This window comes from Phyllobates terribilis, unplaced genomic scaffold, assembly GCF_046119375.1.
Source record: "Phyllobates terribilis strain yellow unplaced genomic scaffold, ASM4611937v1 Scaffold_2__4_contigs__length_985480577, whole genome shotgun sequence".
NCBI lineage: Eukaryota > Metazoa > Chordata > Amphibia > Anura > Dendrobatidae > Phyllobates > Phyllobates terribilis.
Genome location: NW_027362762.1, coordinates 530,445,032 through 530,460,789, shown reverse-complemented (window position 1 = coordinate 530,460,789; position 15,758 = coordinate 530,445,032). Strand labels below are relative to the sequence as shown.

Below are 15,758 nucleotides of genomic sequence, written 5' to 3'. Positions count from 1 at the left end.
TCCTCCTCCTCCTATGGTTATCAATGGTAACTTGGAGCACAAGGCGCTGAGAACAATGGATTCTTGTGTGTTGAGGAAGTCCATACAATTCCTGGTACATTGGAGGGGTTAAGGCCAGGGATATGGAGTCAGTATCCATTTTGGTGGAGCCGAAGTCAGTATAAAATGGACGGACTCCGACAATATATACCGTTTTTTTGGAGTAAAGTGGGGGGTGCGTCTTATAGTCTGAATACTATCTCCCTGTATATACTGTGGCTCTGCATGGTAGGAGGTCTGGGGGAGCAGCAGCAGGGGGAGGGGGGGCGGAATCAGCGGGGCACAGGAGGCAGCAGCCTACTGCAGCAACCTGCAGAGTGCCCGCTACTAAAGAAATAGTGGGGAGCAGGGAATATTCATTTTCCTTAATAGCCGGCACACTGTACAGAAGCGCGGCTCCTGCTGCGCTCTGCATGCCCGCTAGTAAAGCTCATGAATATTCCCTACAACCCACTCCCATGGGTTCTAGTGAATATCCATGGTCTTTAATAGCAGGCACACTGACCGCAGAGCGGCAGCAGGAGCCGCGCTGCGGTACAGTGTGCGCGCTCTCACACTGTGTGAGGGCGCATGGCAGGGGCGCCATGCCATGCGCGGCTCATACAGTGAGAGTGTCAGCAGCAGAGCGGGACAGCACTGGAGGAGAAAGGAGGCGAGTATAATTGTTTATTTTTTTTTTGTGGGCAGCAGGATGGGGGCTCAAGGGTGCCAAGCATACCAGAATGGGGGCTCGAGGTGCCAAGCATACCAGGATGGGGGCTCAAGGGGTGCCAAGCATACCAGGATGGGGGCTCAACGGGTGCCAAGCATACCAGGATGGGTGATCAAGGGGTGCCAAGCATACCAGGATGGGGGATCAAGGGGTGCCATACATACCAGGAATTGGGGCTCAAAGGGTGCCATACATACCAGGATGGGTGATCAAGGGGTGCCATACATACCAGGATGTGTGATCAAGGGGTGCCATACATACCAGGATGTGTGATCAAGGGGTGCCATGCATACCAGGAGTGGAGAGTGAAGGGTAGTCAGACCTTAGCTGCCAATAAAGAAATGTTCTAAGGGCCCAAGCTAAGGAGTTGGGGACAATGGGTCCACAAAAATATTAAGCTTAAGGTTTCTTCTGCCTATGGTTATCAATGGTAACTTGGAGCACAAGGTGCTGAGAACAATGGATTCTTGTGTGTTGAGGAAGTCCATACAATTCCTGGTACATTGGAGGGGTTAAAGCCAGGGATATGGAGTCAGTGTCCATTTTGGTGGAGCCGGAGTCCGTATAAAATGGACGGACTCCGACAATATATACCGTTTTTTTGGAGTAAAGTGGGGGGTGCGTCTTATAGTCTGAATACTATCGCCCTGTATATACTGTGGCTCTGCATGGTAGGAGGTCTGGGGGAGCAGCAGCAGGGGGAGGGGGGGGGGGCGGGCGGAATCAGCGGGGCACAGGAGGCTGCAGCCTACTGCAGCAACCTGCAGAGTGCCCGCTACTAAAGAAATAGTGGGGAGCAGGGAATATTCATTTTCCTTAATAGCCGGCACACTGTACAGAAGCGCGGCTCCTGCTGCGCTCTGCATGCCAGCTATTAAAGCTCATGAATATTCCCTACAACCCACTCCCATGGGTTCTAGTGAATATCCATGGTCTTTAATAGCAGGCACACTGACCGCAGAGCGGTACAGTGTGCGCGCTCTCACACTGTGTGAGGGCGCATGGCAGGGGTGCCATGCCATGCGCGGCTCATACAGTGAGAGTGTCAGCAGCAGAGCGGGACAGCACTGGAGGAGAAAGGAGGAGAGTATAATTGTTTATTTTTTTTTTTGTGGGCAGCAGGATGGGGGCTCAAGGGGTGCCAAGCATACCAGGATGGGGGCTCGAGGTGCCAAGCATACCAGGATGGGGGCTCGAGGGGTGCCAAGCATACCAGGATGGGGGCTCGAGGGGTGCCAAGCATACCAGGATGGGGGCTCGAGGGGTGCCAAGCATACCAGGATGGGGGCTCAAGGGGTGCCATGCATACCAGGATGAGGGATCAAGGGGTGCCATGCATACCAGGATGGGGGGATCAAGGGGTGCCATGCATGCCAGGATGGGGATGAGGGCCACGTATACCAAGATGGGATGGGGGCCACGTATACCAGGAAGGAGGGGCCATACATACCAGGATGGAGGATATTAACAGAATTGGGGGACATTACCCCAATACCAGTGTCAGCAGCAGACTCCCTCCCCTATAACAGGGCATCATGACCACATTTTTTGCTTAAATATTTTCTTTACTATATTCCCCCTCTAAAACCTAGGTGCGTCTTATAGTCCGAAAAATACGGTAATAAATTGGGTACAGCAGTACAATGCAGTATGTGCTGTAAATGTTTTTCATAAGAATTTGGGAAAGTTGTGAAATGCCCTATAAATGTCTGTTCTGTTACGGATCAAGGATCTCGGCTTTTAGTTTAAATGAATCTGTGCTGCACTTTATGTAAATGCTCAGTAATGAGGCAGTGCTGTGGAGTCGTAGTCGTAAGTCAGGGAAATTGAGGAGTCGGTGGTTTGGCTTACTGACTCTACAGTCCTGGTTATGGCCCATAGGAGAGATCTTGCACTCCGTCAATAACCTTATCAGGAAGTTTCATCTTTTGTTCCCCAATAAACCTTGTCCTATTGAGTCCGGAGACTCCCCTTAAAAGGAAGGCGAGTGGATGCTTTCACAACTCCTCCAGGACTTGTTCTTGCGATGTCTGCACCTGTCACCACCGTATTCCTTCTGTTAGTGGTGCTGCTGATGGTGGGGATAAGGGCGAAGGCCAGGGCAACCTCCTGGGATCTGGCCAACACCATGCTTTTTTGTAAATACATTTTAGAGCTGCCCGGCAACTATGAACAGTACCATCCATTCACATGCATCTGTTAGCATAGTCAAAAGGAAATGGATGCCAGCTGATGCCGCTTCTCAGGCTGTCTAGATTCAGGCAACAAAGGAGCTAGGGCTTCACATTATTTGAGAGGATAATTTTTCTGTCTACAAATAAGATATGTTATCCTATGAGCTTGCAAAACATTTGCATGAATTTAAGATCAGTCAACTATCTGAACACTTGCGATCATAGAACCCAAGACAGACATGACACTCCTTAACCCTTTATGGACCAGGGAATTTTTCATTATTTTGCGCTTTGCTTTTCCCTTACCTTCTTTCAAGAGCCATAACACTTAATATTTTTGTCAACAGAGTTGTTCAGGTCAACGTAATTACGGCGATCCAAAAAAATGCAATTTTTTTCTATTTAAGTACTGAAAAAAAATTCTGAATATTGTATAAAAAAAAAAAAAAAAAGAAGTAAATAATTGTTTTACACCATCATTTTCCGAGGCCCATAATTTTAAATCTTCTGATGAAAGCCCTAGATGAGGGCATTTTTTTGAGCAGGGAGCTGACGTTTTAGTTTATACAAATTTTGTGCATGATGCCTGAGTTGCTACTTTGCTAGTTGCTACTAACCAAAAAAATGCAAATGCAGTGATTTTTTTTTCTCCCCATTTATAGAGCTTACCAATCGGGTTAATTAATTCCATATTTTAATAAATAGGAGTGTTACAAATGCAGCAATACCAAATATTGCAATATGTAGTGAAAATCTCTGTCTTCTATGCTCTCAAACTACGGCTGAGCTTCACAGTAGTACCAAGAGGACAACGACACAGCAAACCATCAGTTCCTCGTGACCGCATCTCTGGGGCCGATAAGAGATGGTCCACATGAGCACAAGCGTGTAGCCATTTAAATGCAGCTGGTAGGCTTGAACTTGGATCTAGCAGTGTCTGTTAGAGATTGATGCCTGCCATATAATATAGCTGGCATCAGCAGTGTGTGGGACATTACCTCATGTTCTAATGCAGGATTACCCAATCCAGAAACGTCAGGATCTGGCGTCTTTTCTCTAGGTGTTCTAGCAGTAGAGGAATAGTTGCAGCCACAATTAACAGATCACCCAAGTAAAGGTTCATGCAGATGCTCTGTCTCTGATAAAGGCCACTTCTGCCATAACTATTGTGAAAATAAATAGGTGACTTGAAGAGATCCCAAATGGAAGAATGTGGAACTAGAAAAGAAGACTGATGATCTTGTGAAATGGCAAATATTTGAAACTTTTGGTAGACTGGATGAGAATGTGGTAATAAGCGCCTTAAAAAGTCGGTTGTAACCAAGACAAAATCTCTTTGGACTCCGTCTTGAACCGCTTTTAAGTGACATATTGGTTTAAAGGGTCTAAGGTTCATTCTTATCCTGTATGTTCCATTTTGCTTCTTCACTAGAATAATGCCCCAAGTCTTATTCCATCACTGGAACTGGAGAAACACCACCCATGGACTGAACATTCTGAAGACATGATATCAGCTTTGGTAAGGATGTTCTTTTTAGCCTCCTGGAAGGATATATAGCAAGAAAATTTGATTCTGAGTCCTTGCCCAATGGATTTCAGGATTCATTGGTTGGATGAAATGTTTTACCACTGGAGATGGAATTCTGAAATTCTGCCTCCTACTCCTTTGGCATCTTTGTCCAGGTTAGGTCACTCATGTTTCTGCCTTTTCCTACATTAGGAGAACTCCAATGTTTCTTTTCCCCTTTTTTTTGAACTGCAGAGGTTGGTTTTGAGGTGAATGTAATGATACTTGCTCTTGAAGGTTCAGAAAAGATCTTTTTTTCTGTAACTTTCTCAAACAGTATGTCTCAAACAGGACCAAAAACATTCTCCCTGAAAGGGAATGAAGCAGAGCTTATATTTGGAAAGAACATCTCCAGTACTCATTTTCAACCATAAAGCTTCTCTAACGGTCTTGGATAGCACAGGAGGTCCACCTACTACTCCAACAGATTTTGCCAAAGCATCTAATAGGAGTCCTGTAGATTTTGGGAGAAGAGTCAGATTAGATAGAATTTTTTCTTCTCTAGGTGCACTTATCTTTAGATGTTCTAGCTGGCCTAACCAAATAAACACTGATCTGATGAAACAAATGGAAGTGACATTTTTTAGTAAGGCAGCAGAAGTTTCCCAGGATTTTTTCAGAACACTGTCCTCGGGGAAGCCATCAGGGCCTTACTGGCATATGGGGCCCGGGGAGCAGAGGGGGCCCGGTTACCTGTAAACTTACACTATACACTACGTATAGAGCTCCTGTGTATAACGGCAGTTATGGTAATATTAGTATTTTTTTTTATATTAATAATCAATATTGTAGTAGTTGGTCACTATGTGGTGGCAATATGTGATCTGGTCATGGTGCGGTTGTATTTGTCCCTTGCATGTGGTACTATTCCGTCACTATGTGGTGGTAATATGTGGTCTAGTATGTGAAATTATTGGTCATTTTTAAAAAAAATGTATGTGACACATTCCCATAAATAAAAATATACCTAAAAAGAGTATTGGATATTTTAAGAAATATTTAGATTAGAGTATGGCGCAGCCAGAAGAGTCTACCTTGTCCTAGTGGCGGCTTAAAAAAATCTTTTGGCCAAAACAAAAGCTGCTAGCGGTGTATGTGATCTGGTGTTCGATAGGAACTGTTAATGTGTGATTGGTGAGGATGTGGTGCAGAAAGTAGATTTTTTCCAAGAGTGGACGGTGGGACTGTGGAAGGTTCAAGGGTTGGAGGCGGAGCTGGTGTGGAGGCTGGACGGAGTCTCAAAGGGGCCTGAAAATTTTGCCAGTATGGGGCCCCAAAATTCCTGGTGGCAGCCCTGACTGTGCTATTTCAATCCAGATGATCATTATGTTGTCATTATTTCTTTTTAGAGCACCATTGATTCCATGGTGCTGTACATGAGAGGGGGGAACATGCAAAACACAAATAGAAATTACGATGAACAAACTAATAGTGAGACAGGTACAGAGGGGAAAGGACCATACCCTTGCGGGCTTACATTCTGCAGGATAATGGATCATACAGTAGGTTCGGGGATCTCAGCAGCTCTGGAGTTGGTGAGGAGGTAGCTGGGTCATTGCAGCTGTTTTGCACTGTTTTGAAGAGATGAGTTTTCAAGTTCCGCTTGAAACTTCCAAGTGTAGGGGATAATCGTACCTGCTGGGGCACAGAATTCCAGAGGATGGGGATACTCGTGAGAAGTCTTGCAGGCGATTTGGTGAGGAACACAAGAGTGTGGAGGAGAGGAGGTGGTCTTGGGAGGACTGGAGATTACATGGTGTGAGATAATGGAAGATTATGTTGAGAAGAATCCTCAAATGGTAAAGCTGTTTGCAACTTTACCTAAATGAAGGTCGATTCATGTCTTGATCAAACAGAAATCTGTCTTTCAACTCACTTGGGATAGCCAAATGTCGTTTCTGGATATTCCTACTAATCCAGAAAATTCATTTTTTCTCTTCTTGAGTTATCAAGAAAGATTCTCCCTCTTCCACCATATCTTCAGACTTCGAAGCTTGGTATTCTTCTAATTCTGAGTGCGAGCATTCTACAGTCATGATCTTCCTCTATTTTGTAGGGGTGCCATAAGTGGCTGTGTTTGTGAGAAGCAAGTCAATGAGGATTGAATTTACTGATGAACCATCCCTCTTAATTCTTCCATTAGGGAAGGTTAATCTGCTCTTATTCTCTTTTCAGTGCAACACTGAGATTGTTATTTATAGGAAGCTAGAAATTTCTCACTGTATATAGCACTATAGCACATTTCGGGGTAATGGTATTATCCATAGATATTTGGGAAGGATCCTTGTGACCCTGAATTTAGAAAAGAAGGATATAAATGCTCCCCCTCCACCCTGAAAAGAACAATACACTGACTAGGCCAGGGTTTGCAATAAGCACCAGATCCAGAACAAGTGGAAGAAGCACTCTCAGTCATGGTTGAATAACAATCAGACAAAAGGTCTTAACGAAAGTGACATACAACGGTGACCCGCGGCATCCCACGTGATTCTGCAGGCAGTACAGCGGAGAATTGTTGTGCCGAATCTGTGCCCATAGAAAAGACAGATGATTGTGCAGGGGGAAACTTCCGTTTGGAATCTCAGGGAGTATAGAGTCAGGGATAAAAATTTCTCTGCATTACATACACCGCAGAAGAGATGGATGAGGTCTTTCTCCCTCAGAGGTCTTGAATCTGAGGGAGGAAGACGGCACTAAGCAAGGAGGAAGGCAAGTTGACCAACCTCAGCTGCCCAGTGAGTAAAAATACCTTACAGGTATATTAAAAATACAAACTCTGTCAAAGATCACAGCAAGATAAGAGCTACATGGAACCTGAGAAAGGGCTATTTAACCTCTTTGACCCCGATTCATCAAAGCAATTTAGCCAGAATTCTGGCATAAATAGCTTTGAAAAGCCGCAAAATGTTGGCCCAACTCGGAAATCTGGCATTTCCCACCAGTTTCTCCCAGCAACACGGGACAGGGTGCAGTGGGGGCGTGACGGCACAACCCGTCTAATTCATGGCATTCCTTAAGCCAGAAATCTTACTCCAGGTAGATTTCTGGCGTGGCGCACAGAGGCACATGCCACTCGTTAGACGCCCCTGATTCATGAAGAGATGAGTACCTTGATGAACTGAGGCCTCCATGTTTTTTGTCCTTATTAGGGTATTCAGCCAATTTCCTGTAGGGCTGTCGTGGAAGTGACTCAAGAAAAATGTATTAGGCTATGTGCCCATGATGCAGAAATGCTCCGGATTTTTCCTGAGCGTTTCTGCATCTCCCCTGGCAGAAAAAATACATGCGGGTTGTACATGCGGATTGTACATGCGTTTTTCCTGCCAGGGACATGCGGAAGTGAAGTGTTCTTCACATGCATTTCCGCATGCAGGTTAACAAGCGCTTTCCAAGCGATTTTAGCATCACTTGGAAAGTACTTGACAACTTTGTCACACTATATAAATCCATGCAAACAGCATGGATTTATATAATGTGACCGTAGAGAATGTTTAAAAACAAAAAATCTATACTTGCCTTCCGATGTCCCCCGCAGTCTTGCTTCACTCTCGTCCTCTCATGCCGGCAGATCGCGGTACACTGAAGGACCTGCCGACGTCAGCGTCGCGTGACCCGTCACATGACTATGACATCAGCGCAGGTCCTCCAGTCCATCGCAATCTCCCGGCATGAGAGGACGAGCACACGGGGGGCCACCAGAAGGTAAGTATTATATTTATTTTTTATTTTATTCTTTTTTTTTTACCGTTTTCTATGGTACCCGGGTAAGGAGGAGAGTCTCCTCTCCTCTAGACCTGGGTACCATCCGCACATTGAAGGCATGTATTCCGCATGTACTTATGTAGCGAAGCGGAATACATGCGTTCTAATGCAAGTCAATAGCGGCGAAAACGCTGCGCTTCCGCAAAATAATTGGTGGTGCTGCGTTTTTTTCCGCAATGATAATCCGCAGCGGAAATTTCCGCAGCATGTGCACAGCACATGGGGATTATCATTGGGGAACATGGCAGGCCTTCTACCAAGCATTTTTTAAGCGCTTCTGCCGCTGCGGAAATGCTTAAAAAACGCATCATGGACACACAGCCTTACGCTACATTTCTTGTACAAATGATACATCTAAACAAAAAAACTAAGCTTGTCATGTATCCATATGACCGCAATTTTATTTTAATTCTTTATCTTACTTGCTTGGTGGGATTTGAACACAAGACCCCAGCACTGCAAGGTTACAGTGAGTCACCGTGTTGCTTAAATTGTAATTTATATTTTTGCCCCGAAAATGCACAGAAATTTTTACTGAGCAACATATGGCCTCATCCAGTCACATCTCTGGAAAAATAAAAAATTACGGGTGCTAAAATGTGAAGAGTCAAAAACAATTACATGTGCTCATCAGATGATACAAGAACGACTCTACAATCATCTATGATGGCTGTAAATGCATTTTCACTCTTTAAAATCAGTCCCATGAGTACAAGCAGGCATAAAACTAAGTAGAGCGCTCATTAGAGAGCTGTGTGCTCTGCCTCCCGTCAGGAGAGAGTGCAGTTCTATTTACATGCACACGCACTGCACAGGGAGCGAACCTACCGTGCTGAATGCAGCTTTCAGTCAATGTGCCAGGGCTCACTTGCTGCTGCTGTCAGTCAATGTGCCAGGGCTCACTTGCTGCTGCTGTCAGTCAATGTGCCAGGGCTCACTTGCTGCTGCTGTCAGTCAATGTGCCAGGGCTCACTTGCTGCTGCTGTCAGTCAATGTGCCAGGGCTCACTTGCTGCTGCTGTCAGTCAATGTGCCAGGGCTCACTTGCTGCTGCTGTCAGTCAATGTGCCAGGGCTCACCTGCTGCTGCTGTCCTGCCCATGTTTCAGTCATATTGGCATATCAGCCTGGAACCAGTGTGAAAACATCAAATGTCGCAATGTTTTGGTTAAACTTCCGAGTTGCACAAAAATATTGCGACTCATTAAGTTGTTTTAACTGACACGGACCAAACACTGAAACTGTAAAACAAAACACTAATGTAAAAACACAGGCCGTTGTTCGTCTGAATGAGGCCTAATGGTTTATTTCTACTTCCTAGTTATGAGCACCGATTGATAGTAAACTAGTGGTCAGCGCTCATTCACCAGTCTTGTCACATGAGCAAAAGAGAAATTATTGGATCAGAATGATTAATATGATAGTTCTCTCCCCTTACAGCAGCATGCAGTCGACAGCACGTTCCCTTATTACAGGGGCGATGTGCTGTCAACAATGATGATGTTTATGCCGGCACAAACGATCCAATCACCCAATGAATGAGCTTTCCGCTCGTTCATCGGGTGATTGCAGGCTGGTTTACATAAGCCAGTAATCAGGAAAGACTGCTCTTCTGAACCCTCGTTCACTGATTATTGTCTCATTTAAATGTGCCATTAATATTTCTTGATAACACCATTGCTCAGACATTGCTGTAATTTCCATTTAACCCGATATTCAGCAAAACGTATCAATCACGAGCAGCATTTATCAGAGGACAGGAGGTTGTGAAAACATAAGATCTAGGAGATCCTCTCAGGTTCTCACGTGCTTGGGGGTGCAAAGTATATTTATGCAGCCTAGGACCTCTCCCTATAATTTTTTAAGGGGTATTCCAATGGCGTTAACTTCAATGTGAAGCGGTGACGATGATATTATTACCCCCGCATACCTGTCGAGATGCATGCACAATCACGAGGTATCATACAGACGTCTTGGCAGGTGTGTGAGGTCATAATGTCATCTGCACCCCTCACCTCAGAAGCAGAAATGAGCAGCACCGCAATTCCACTTTTAAAGGGGGTTGTCCAATACTAATAGCCCCACAGTGCAAGTATACTTACGTCCCAGATCCTCACTGCCCACCCCACACCCCCCGTTCTTAATCCTTGTCCCCTGCCGATATACTGTCAGAAAAAAGGTCACGCGACCACTGCTCTGACGGATTAGTGATGGCCGCAGTAGATCATCAGATATGTGTATTTGTCTGTCAGTATATCGGCAGAGGAAAAGACGTCCAGGAACTATAGGGAGAGACAATATTGCTTAAGGCCAATTTCTGCAGTTTTTCTGACCCAGCTTCCCTAGACTGATTGTATGCACACACTGAGAGACCTGAGACCTGTCAAAAGGGACTGAGGTGGGGAGAAGCCAGGGACCATCCTCTTGGGACTAGTCATCCAAGGCACACAGTCCCTGGCTGGCATTCAGGCAGCATGCATCAGGTGACAGGTTCCTTTAACATGCATTTTTCCTGAAATCAGAGTTTCATTTACTACTTCCGGCAGGTGCCATACTTGTGTGTAACAAGTTGGGTGTTATGCTGAGCCCATTCCATACACAGTGGGTGCCAGCTGTAAGTCTAGATGAAAATAAACTTGGGTGGCAGCAGTTTGACTCCTTAGGCCGGTTTCACACGTAAGCATATCTCCGGTACCGGAAAAAACAGTACCGGAGATATCCTTGCCCCGTGTGTCCGAGTGTTTCAACCGTGTGCTGCATCAGGATCATACCAACTGGCGCCAGGGAATCAGTGCTACAGTTAGAATTGTTCCCAAGCACTGGGTGCTGAACACTGCCCTTATCATGGTTCCCTGCCGGCGCTGCGATCTGCACCAGCAGGGACAATGATGAGGGTGGTAGTAGTAGTCTGCTCCCGCAGTGTCCACCTGTGTAAAAATAAGAATAAAATAATAAAATCCATATACTCACCTCTCCTAGGTGTCCCCCCGCTGTAATCCATGAAACCGCTGCTGTCGAGGAGAATGAACCGCTCTGGAGCTGCAGCTCAGGACCTGTGTCCTGTCACTCACTGACAGCAGCTCCAGCTCATTCTCCCGGCTTCTCTGTGTCAGCGGTTGCATGGATACAGCAGGGGACACCTAGGAGAGGCGAGTATATGGATTTTATTATTTGACTCTTATTTTTACACAGGGACACTGCGGGAGCAGACTACTACTACCCTCATCATTGTCCCTGCTGGTGCTGATCGCAGCGCCAGCATGATGGGGGCAGTGTTCAGCACCCAGCACTTGGGGACAGCGCTAACTGTAGCGCTGATTCCCACGCGCCGGTACGTGCCACACGGATAACACACAGATGTCATCCATGTGGTACGTTTTGCGGACCGTGTGTCCGCAAAAAAACTGACTTGTCTCCGTGTGGAGCAAATGGACACACGGTCCGTGAAATCACACTGAGATGTGCACAGACCCATTGATTTTAAGGTGTCTGCGTGTGTCAGGGTCTCCGGTACATGTGGAAACTGTCACCACACGTACCGGAAATACTGAGGTGTGAAAGAGCCCTTAAAGGGAATCTGTCACCCCCTGGGACTTATCAGACCTCTAATATGGGCATAGAGGTGATAGAAATGTGAATCTATACTTACCTGTATGTCCCATATTAGCGGTCTGATTGCTTTGTAACAGCTTTTTATAAAATCATTTTCCCTATGCTTGGCGTCCGGGGGAAACCAAGAAATCTGTGCCTACTTAAATTAAATATTCTCCCCATCCCCTGCATGTCACAGGGCCTTGTGACATGCGGTTCTAGTGCCGGATCCCGTGCCTGCGCAATTTATCTGGTACACAAGGCGCGATAATTCCGGCAGTCGGTGTATCCTGGTGCAGCAGGGATCTTCTGCACAGGCGCCGGGTAGGCAGAGTCAATATTGAAATTAATTAGGCGGGGATTTCTTGGCGTCCCCCGGACGCCAGGCATAGGTAAAATGATTTTCTAAAAAGCTATTACAAAGCAATCAGAAAGCTAATATGGAACATACAGGTAAGTAAAGATTCACATTTCTATCACCTGTATGCCCATATTAGAGGTCTGATAGGTCCCAGGGGTGACAGATTCCCTTTAATACGAGGCTAAGCAGTTAGACACGGCATTGAGCTATTCTGTAGCAGTAATGCAGTGTACTGTTCCAGTGAGAAAATTATAGTAAGTTCATGTCCCCTAGTGAGATATAAAAGTGTTAAAAACATAGGCTTCATAAGACAATAAATTAACTACAGCAAAACACTATTTCACAAGTGTACTTACTGTGCAGACCCCTCCTCGGTGCACGTGTGTGCTCCACAATGACGCGCTCACCGCACAGGTCTCGCCCATTCATTTCATACACCGCGTCATCGGCATCACGAACATCTTCAAACTCCACAAACCCATAGCTAGAAAACAAACAAGATTATACATTTCACACCATCTAGAAAATGGCAAGAGACAACATTGGCTGGGTGTCTAGCAGAAAGATTCTTACGCTCAGGAAAAATCCGAAGCATTTCTGCATCATGGGCACACAGACTTAAGGGGGTTTCTGCTACTTGCCCAAAGCTTTTTAATGTTAAGTTCCCCTGATCAAAATAAAAAAAAAAAAAAGTTCAATCCTCAGACGGGCAGCATTCCAGTGACGTCAACGCTGTGTCTACTGGATGTCACATGACAAGGTTATGTCACATAAGCACAGCAGCCTATTGGCTGTCGCTAGAACACAATTCCATCTGACAAAAGTGCGAAAGCTGCAACCTATCGGCTACAGCGGCCAAAAGACAATGTCGGGTGAAGGGTGGGAGACACCTCTGACATCACAGAAGAAATGCTATAGCGAAAGGGGGTGTGAGTATATGTTTTTTTTTTTTTACTTTTTCTAGGGGACTTTACTATTAAGGCTATGTGCCCATGATGCAGAAATGCTGCATATTTTTTACGCTTCTCCCTGGCAGGAAAAACGCATGCGTTTTTTACATGCGTTCTTCCCGCCAGGTAGAGGCGTTTGTCAAGCGTCTTTGCATGCATTTCTGCATGTGGGTTATCAAGCGGTTTTCCAAGCAATTTTAGCATCACTAGGAAAAGTGCTTGACAACTTGGTCACACTATATAAATCCATGCAACCGGCATGGATTTATAGTAGTGTGACCAATTTAGTTTAAAAAAAAAAAAGAATAAGAATGGTAAAAAATAAAAAAATTAAGTTTATACTGACCTTCCGTTGTCCTCCCGGTGTTATCTCCGCTGCGTCCGGTGTGTTGGGCGGCTCACGCTGTTGTGAAGGACCTGCGGTGACGTCAATTAGCCATGTGATGGGTCACATGACTCAGTGACGTTATGGCAGGTCCTTCACAACAGCGCGAGCATTGCAAGAGACCGGACGGAGCAGACAAAACACCGGGAGGACATCGGAAGGTGAGTATAAACTTTATTTTTTATTTTAAATTCTTTTTTTTTTTTTTACAGTTTCTAAGGTACCCAGGTCTGGAGGAGAGTCTCCTCTCCTCCAGACTTGGGTACCATCCGCACATAGAAACGCATAATATCCGTGTGTACAAATGTGCTGACACGGAATATTATGCGTTTCAATGCAAGTCAATGGCAGCGATTCCGTGGCGTGTCCGCAAAATTAATGGACATGCTGCGGATTTTTGAGCGCAGCATAGACATTGACATTGCGACTTGTCATTGGGGACCATGGGGGGGCGGATTACCAAGCGTTTATGCTGTGGAAATTCCACAGCATAAACACTTGGAAAACGTATAGTGGGCACACAGCCTTAGGAGAAGTTTGTCCACAAGTGGACAACCCCTTTAAAGCGCACCTGTCAGCAGGATTGTGCTCAAACTACATACCTTGGTTGATGAAATCTGTCCTGTGGTTCTTGTGTAATCTTTACTTTCAGTTTGGAGATAATAGGCTCGTGCTTCGGGCCGACCTGTGGGCGCGCTCTATCTGGTGCTCTCCTTACATATTCATCTGTATGCTCTCATGACAGGTCACTGTGCCTTCACTGACCTGCCTCCTATTTTACCTAGCCCCGTGTAACATTCCTGGCGGCGTGCTTGCATGGTGCACCACCTCCCACCATACAAGACACCAATCTTACCTGTCAGTCCATGCTGCACTCTTTGTTTCAGTTCCTGCTGTGTCCATGTCTCTTGTCTGATTGCTTAGGGCGTCGGCGCGGCTTTCTGCTTGTTTCTTATAGCTACCGTGTGCACAGTCCTAATAAGTCCCCAGCCTATTGCTGTGAGTCACTGGATACTTAAACCCCCTCCACCCAGTAGGAGGTGCTTGAGCAACACTTTCCATCTGTTTGTTCCTTGCAACTTAGTTGCCAGGTCCTGTCCTGTATCTAGTCTGTTTCTGCCACCCTGGGGGCTGTATACCCAGGCCTGTTACCTGTACCTGTGACTTTAGTCAGTTTTCGCCACCCTGGGGGCTGAGTTCCCAGGCTCGTTCCTGTATCTTGTTTCTGGTTCAGATCTTGTCTGAACAGTGTCCTAGTCCATTACCTGTTTGTCTCTATGTCTGTACCTTTCCCTTTTCCTGCAGTATCTGAACCTGCACCTAACTCCAACTCGTTGTCTCTGTACTTCTGTTTGTGAGTTTTGTGTCCACTCGCTACTTCATTGCAAGTACTTTGTGTGTATCTGGTTCTGCTCGTTCTGTTTCCCTGCCTCTGTATCTAACTCCTGTGTTCCAGCTATCTTCTTGTGTTCTCCAGTATGTTCCATGTGAACAGAGCCCTGTTCTGTCTACCGCATCTGCGGGTTTTGCTCTGCTTTGCTTGTTCACCGCATCTGCGGGTTTTGCTCTGCTTTGCTTGTTCACCGCATCTGCGGGTTTTGCTCTGCTTTGCTTGTTCACCGCATCTGCGGGTTTTGCTCTGCTTTGCTTGTTCACCGCATCTGCGGGTTTTGCTCTGCTTTGCTTGTTCACCGCATCTGCGGGTTTTGCTCTGCTTTGCTTGTTCACCGCATCTGCGGGTTTTGCTCTGCTTTGCTTGTTCACCGCATCTGCGGGTTTTGCTCTGCTTTGCTTGTTCACCGCATCTGCGGGTTTTGCTCTGCTTTGCTTGTTCACCGCATCTGCGGGTTTTGCTCTGCTATGCTTGTTCACCGCATCTGCGGGTTTTGCTCTGCTATGCTTGTTCACCGCATCTGCGGGTTTTGCTCTGCTATGCTTGTCTACCGCACCTGCAGCTCCGTTCCTATATCCCAGTCTTTACTGGTCCCTATCCTGCCTGCAAGTACCCGCCTCTCTGCATGTCAGCCGTGCCTGCCTGTGCCCACCTGTCTGCACGCCAGCCGTGCCTGCCAGTTCCCCCTGTCTGCATACCAGCTGTGCCTGTCAATGTCCACCTGTCTGCATACCAGACGTGTTTGCCAGTACCCACCTGTCTACATGCCAGTCTAACCTGCCTGTTCCTGCATTCCCCGGTGTGGGTCAACAGCTGTGACTGGGGT

The 15,758-nt window shown here is 46.2% G+C and overlaps 1 protein-coding gene across 2 annotated transcripts in view; it reads right to left on the bottom strand.

Moving 5' to 3' along the window:
- Positions 1-15,758, bottom strand: part of LOC141219317 (uncharacterized) — a 68,744-nt gene that overhangs the window by 45,068 nt on the left and 7,918 nt on the right. For both annotated transcript variants that reach the window (XM_073666083.1, XM_073666089.1), the window contains exon 2: positions 12,561-12,688. In XM_073666083.1, coding sequence (XP_073522184.1) covers positions 12,561-12,688 — 128 coding nt within the window. The remainder of the gene's footprint in view (positions 1-12,560; positions 12,689-15,758) is intronic.